This window comes from Lutra lutra, chromosome 2 (assembly GCF_902655055.1).
Source record: "Lutra lutra chromosome 2, mLutLut1.2, whole genome shotgun sequence".
NCBI lineage: Eukaryota > Metazoa > Chordata > Mammalia > Carnivora > Mustelidae > Lutra > Lutra lutra.
This window is the reverse complement of record NC_062279.1, coordinates 387,127-394,011: the sequence shown is the minus strand read 5'-3', so window position 1 is coordinate 394,011 and position 6,885 is coordinate 387,127. Positions and strand designations below refer to the sequence as shown.

General features: G+C 40.5%; 1 protein-coding gene across 1 annotated transcript; it reads left to right on the top strand.

Moving 5' to 3' along the window:
- The first annotated feature begins 1,288 nt into the window (after positions 1-1,288).
- LOC125094230 (olfactory receptor 11A1) lies at positions 1,289-3,428 on the top strand. The gene has a single exon (XM_047719896.1). The coding sequence runs from the start codon at positions 2,427-2,429 to the stop codon at positions 3,381-3,383; it is 957 nt and encodes a 318-aa protein (XP_047575852.1). The 5' UTR covers positions 1,289-2,426; the 3' UTR covers positions 3,384-3,428.
- Positions 3,429-6,885: the final 3,457 nt, after the last annotated feature.

Here is a 6,885-nt window from a genome sequence, read left to right as displayed (position 1 = left end):
GGGTTTAGTGTGCATAAATGATATAGAGGTTATAGAAGGTCCTCAGAGGAAAGCCAAATTCATACCACCAAGAAGAACACTGAGGTATAGGATGTGGAATAAGACAGTAACAGAACTTCTGGAATTTCTAGGTTCATGGAGTGCAGAACCCCCACTGTTCACTTCACATGGGCTTTGGTTGTGGCACAAGTGGTGTTAAACATCAGTGTTTATTGAGGCTTCATCTTTGTTTAGAACTTTGTTGAGTATGGTGGATATAAATTGTAATCTCTGTGATAGAGGAACTAGTAGTTTTTCCAAGGAGGAGAAAGTGCAAACAACAGAATAATGAATGATCACTTCAAGGCAGTGCTCCCCAGGTTCCAGCTGTGTGGACTCTTCCTCTTCTATTCTGGTTACCTTGGACCCAGCTTCCTCAGCACCATTCAAGTGTGGGTAGACCCTATCACCCCAGTTTCTAAAAGCCTCACGTGTGCCCTAGTGCTTATAGGATAGAGCTCCAGTTCCTCATGATGGGACAGGACCCTTGCACTCTGGTCCTGGACCATCTCTCCATCCTTACCTTCCATGTTCTTTGCCTCAATCCTAATGCTTCTCCAGAAAAGAAATTCTTTTAATTGTCCTTGGCTACTTTCCCACAACACCTCCTTCTGCTCTTCACATTCTATATGGTTTCTGACCTCAGTTTCTGCTGTCCATTTTCCTTTTCCCTGAAATGTCCTCCCACAATACCTTCTGTTTTCCACAGCCATCCCATCAGTCCAGGGCCACTTCCTCTCTGGAATGTTTCTTACAGGTTAGATTCATGAGCTCTCTTTTAGTGTATTGCAGTTACTTGTTGATGCGTCCATTTTCTGCACAAGATTGTAAGCTCCTCAGGCATATGGACAGGTTTCATTTGACCTAGAATGCTCAGCACCTAGCATAATATCTCCTATACATTATATACTTAGTGCATGATTGCTCAAGGAGTAAAGGGCTCCACTAGTCAAGGAGGTTTTACGGAGAAGATGAAACCTAAACTTGACCTTCAAATGTTTATTAGTCAGGTCAGGCAGGAGAATGGGACATTGGGTTCTATGGAGAAGGCAGATGTGGCTTCAGACATGAAGTACAAAATAGTGTGAAGTGAACTCTCCTACCCAACTTTGGCTCTCAGCCATCCAGGTTCACCTCTCAGGCAACTGATGTTTTAGTCTCTAGTATTAAAGATAACTTATATTTTATATGATAATAAACAGAATATATGCTTATTAATCCTGCAGCCTAAAAAATACTACTGTTAGGATTTGATATGTATATATGCCTGTGTGTGTGTGTGTGTGTGTGTGTGTGTGTGTGTGTAAATATCTCGGGTTTGTTTTTGATCTTTCCATTATACTCACAATCATTTGATGTACTCTCATTGTTTTCAATATAAAACCCACACATCCCTTTGCATAGCATAGGAGATTTTCCTTGTACATACACAGACCTATTTTTAGATCTTAAAAACTCAATGACATGTCTTTGCTTCCATGGATGCCTCCCCTGCTTAGATTGCTCTGTCCACTCTCCTGCCTGTTGCCTGGCCAACTCTTCCCTGTCCTGCAAAACTGATTCTACAATCTACTTTCCCTGACCAAATTCTCACACTTCCTCCACTCCTTTGTATTTGGTCTCTCTGTTCCCACAGAACCTATACTTCTCTGCACTGTCATTGGTCACATTTCCAATATAAAATCTTGAATGACTTGATGGAACCAGTAATTAAAGAAGGTTGTCTTGCTAAAGGAGAGGGAAAATTGGGGACTTGCAGGCCACACAGAGGTAACTGTACTGAGATGGTCATGAAGGGGCTGTGAAAGCAGTGGTGTGTAACGAGGAGAGAATGTGTGAGGGATGTCACTGATTGGAGGTGGGGAATGGGAGAGGACATTCAGATGAAAATGATTATTATGTGGTAAGCTCAGTATCAAGACAGAATTTTGCACCACTCACCTGTTTGATTGTGACTAGGAAGGATGGAGGAATTCATGTTTGATCATGCTGATCATGTTTTGAGCTGAGGATAGGGCCTGTCTAGCAGGCATTTAGAGGGTGTTCAGGAGGGAGGATGTGTGGCTGGATCTACAGATTAGGATCATGGTTTCACTGTGTCACAGAAATACTGTGTTGAATTAATAGGGTGGAGGGCTCTGAAGACTATGCTGGTGTTTGGATGAACTTGCTAGAGTGAGAACATGCACAATTAAGGACAGGCCCAGGAACAGGAATTGGACAAGGGGTAAGCCACTACAAAGAGGGACAGGTGAGGATGTGCTAGGGACTTGTATTCTGGATACTCACCCTCATTGTTTTCATTTTAGCCCTACTTATCTCAGATTGGTGTATGAGAAGAGATGCTCTAGAATCTCTCCTTTAATCTCTGCCAGAGAGCAGCTTGGATGATCCCTATGGAAATGGTTGCTCTAGAAAACCAAACTATTACAGAATTTGTCCTCCTTGGTTTCCATGACATAGCTGAGCTGCATCTCCTTTTCTTTACTGTGTTCACTGTCATCTACGTCTCCACTGTCATGGGGAATGTGCTAATCATTGTGGTGGTGGTTAGCTCACAGAGGCTCCACACACCCATGTATTTCTTCCTGGCTAACCTGTCCTTCCTGGAGATCTTCTACACCTCCACAGTGGTGCCAAAAATGCTGCAGAGCTTCTTGCAGGAGGCAGCCATCTCTGTGGCTGGATGCCTGCTCCAGTTCTTTATCTTTGGTTCTCTAGCTACAGCTGAATGCTTCATGCTGGCTGTCATGGCCTATGATCGATACCTGGCGATCTGCTATCCACTCCACTATCCCCTTCTGATGGGGCCCAGAGGGTGCTTGGGGCTGGTGCTCATAGCTTGGCTCTCTGGTTTCATGGTGGATGGATTGGTTGTGGCTCTAATGGGACAACTGAGGTTCTGTGGCCCCAGCCAGATTGACCACTTTTACTGTGACTTTATGCCTTTGATGGACCTGGCCTGCTCAGATCCCAGCATTGCCCAGATGACAACATTCGTTCTCTCTGTGGTCTGCCTCACTATCCCCTTTGGACTGATTCTGACATCCTATGCCCGGATTGTGGTAGTTGTGCTAAGAGTCCCTGCAGGGGCCCAGAGGCAGAGGGCTTTCTCCACTTGTTCCTCCCACCTGGCAGTAGTGTCCACCTTCTATGGAACTCTCATGGTCTTGTACATTGCACCCTCTGCCATCCACTCCCCACTCCTCTCCAAGGTCTTTGCTCTGCTCTACACTGTGGTCACCCCTCTTCTCAATCCTGTGATCTACACCCTGAGGAATAAGGAGATTCATCATGCACTGCAGAGGCTTCTATGTATTAAGCACACTGAAACACCTGATTGAAGGAGGATGGTGGTGAATATTTTATTTGGACTTTGGATGTCTCCACTGGGGTTTCTTTCAGGACTGACTGGTTGGGGAGGAAGAACTTTGTTCTATTTTGACATTTCCCTTTGCAAAATGTTCCATGGTTACTCTAAAAAAATAAAAAAATTTCAAGTGCTAACTTAAAATTTACTTTTATCTTTTATTCTTTTAAAAATAGGCTATGTAAGGGCACCTGGGTGGCTCAGTGGGTTAAAGCCTCTGCCTTCGGCTCAGGTCATGATCCCAGGGTCCTGGGATCGAGCCCTGTGTTGGGCTTTCTGCTCAGCAGGGAGCCTGCTTCCTCCTCTCTCTCTGTCTGCCTCTCTGCCTACTTGTGATCTCTGTCTGTCAAATAAATAAATAAAATCTTAAAAAAATAAAAATAATAAAATAAATAGGCTATATATATATTTAATAGAGGAAATAGATACACAAAATTAGCAACAGAAAGCTGACCTGGAAATATTGGCTACTAGTATTGTGTGTGGATTGTGAAACTTTGTAATCTGTTTTTCCACTGGACACTATGTCTCAAACATCTTTCTATTTCAGGAAGTATGTACTTATGTATTCTTTTGGGTTTTTTAGAATGGCCAAACATGATTTGTTTAAATAATGTTCTATTGTGGAATCTTTTTAGTTATTTGCAATTCATTCACCATACAAACATAGTTCACATCCAGATTTTACTACAATAAGTCTTTAGAACTTCAATTGCCTGGTCTAAGGATCTCTAATACTTTTTAAAACTTAAACATGAATGTATTTTATTTATTTCTTTTTAATTTTTTTGTAGACAATTTCAAACATATGAAAGTAGAGAGAAAATTATAGCAACCCCATGTAGCAATCATACAGCTTCAGTATCTGTATTTGCCAGCTCTGTTTCAATGACCTGTACCTCCTTCTTTTTCTCAAAATTTTAGAGCACATTCAGAAGTGTACATTGTGTAATACATATTCCACATATAAATATTCAGTGTGCTCTATGACTGGTAAAGACATTTTTAATTAACTTTTATTTTTAATACCAATACAGTTAACATACAGTGTATTATTAGTTTCAGGTGTACAATATAGTGATTCATCACTTCCATAGATCACCCTGTGCTCATCATGACCAAATACACTTCTTAATTCCCACCACCTAGTCCACCCATCCCCCACCCACCCATCCTCTGGTGACCATTAGTTTGTTCTCTATAGTTAAGAGTCTGTTTCCTGGGCACCTGGGTGGCTCAGCTGGTTAAACATATGCCTTTGGCTCAGGTCATGATCCCAGAGTCTGGGGATGGAGACCTGTGTTGGGCTCCCTGTGCAGCTGGGAGTCTGCTTCTCCCTCTGCTTCCCTGCCCCACTAGCACCCTCTCTCTCTCTCTCACTTGTTCACTCTCTCTCTCAAATAAAATCTTTAAAAAAGAGTTTGCTTCCTGGTTTGTTTCTCCCTCTCTTTCCCCTTGGTTCACTTCTTTAGTTTCTTAAAAACTCCACATGTGAGTGAAATCATAAGGTATTTGTCTTTCTCTGACTTATTTAACTTAGCATGATACCTTCTAGTTCATCCATGTCATTGCAAATGGCATGATTTCATTCTTTTTGAAGGCTGAGCATTATTCCATTGTAAATATACACTACATATTCTTTATCCATTCATCTGTTGATGGACAATTAAGTTTTTTCTTTTTTGGCTATTGTAGATAATGCTGCTATAAACATCAGGATATATGTATTCCTTGAATTAATGTTTTTGTATTTTTTTAGGAAAAATAGTGTGTCATTACTGGATCATAGGGTAGCTCTATTTTTACCTTTTTGAGGAACCTCCATACTGTTTTCTATATTGACTATACCAGTTTGCATTCCCACCAACAGTGTAAGAGGGCTTCCTTTTTACTGTATCCTCACTAACATCTGTTTTTCCTGATTTATTAAATTTAGTGATTCTGACCAGTGTGAGGTGATATCTCATTGTGGTTTTGATTATGAGTGATGTTGAGCATGTTTTTATATGTCTGTTAGCCATCTGTACATCTTTATGGAGAAATATCTATTCATTTCTTCTGCCCATTTCTTAACTGGACTATTTGTTTTCTAGATCCTGAGTTCGATAAGTTCTTTATTGGTTTTGGATACTAGACCTTAATCAGATATGCCATTTGCAAATACATTCTCCCATTCTGTTGGTTGTCTTTTTGTTTTGTTGATTTTTTCCTTTGCTGTGTAGAACTTTTTTTTTTTATCTTGATGTAGTCTCAACAGTTTATTTTTGCTATTATTTGCTTTAGCTCAGGAGAGGGTAGCTCTATTTTTACCTTTTTGAGGAACCTCCATGCTGTTTTCCAGAGTGGCTGCACAAGCTTGCATTCCCACCAATAATGTAGGAGGGTTCCCCTTTCTCTGCATCCTCGCCAGCATCTGTCATTTCCTGACTTGTTAATTTTAGCCATTCTGACTGGTGTGAGGTGGTATCTCATTGTGGTTTTGACTTGTATTTCCCTGATGCCAAGTGATGTGGAGCACTTTTTCATATGTGTGTTGGCCATCTGGATGTCTTCTTTGCAGAAATGTCTGTTCATGTCCTCTGCCCGTTTCTTGATTGGATTATTTGTTCTTTGGTGTTGAGTATGATAAGCTCTTTATAGATTTGGATACTAGTCCTTTATCTGATATGTCATTTGCAAATATCTTCTTCCATTCTGTCAGTTGTCTTTTGGTTTTGTTAACTGTTTCCTTTGCTGTGCAAAGCTTTTGATCTTGATGAAGTCCCAATAGTTCATTTTTGCCCTTGCTTCCCTTGCTTTTGGCAATGTTCCTAGGAAGACGTTCCTGTGGTTGAGGTCAAAGAGGTTGCTGCCTGTGTTCTCCTCAAGGATTTTGATGGATTCATTTCTCACATTGAGGTCCTTCATCCATTTTGAGTCTATTATCTTGTGTGGTGTAAGGAAATGGTCCAGTTTCATTTTTCTGCATGTGGCTGTCCAATTTTCTCAACACCATCTGTTGAAGAGACTGTCTTTTTTTTCAATGGACATTCTTTCCTGCTTTGTTGAAGATTAGTTGACCATATAGTTGAGGGTAATATTTCTGGGCTCTCTATTCTGTTCCATTGATCTATGTGTCTGTTTTTGTGCCAGTACCATACTGTCTTGATGATGACAGCTTTGTAATAGAGCTTGAAGTCTGGAATTATGATACAACCAATTTTGACTTTCTTTTTCAATATTCCTCTGGCTATTCGAGGTCTTTTCTGGTTTCATATAAATTTTAGATTATTAGTTCCATTTATTTGAGAAAAAAAACGGATGGGATTTTGATAGGGATTGCATTAAATGTGTAGATTGCTTTAGGTAGCATAGACATTTTCACAATACTTGTTCTTTCAATCCATGAGCATGGGACATTTTTCCATTTCTTTGTGTCTTCCTCAATTTCTTTCATGAGTTCTTTATATTTTTCTGAGTATAGATTCTTTGCCTCT

What these genes read in the sequence shown, in the direction of transcription:
- LOC125094230 (XM_047719896.1), top strand. Translation starts at nt 2,427, where the DNA reads ATGATCCCTATGGAAATGGTTGCTCTAGAAAACCAAACTATTACAGAA.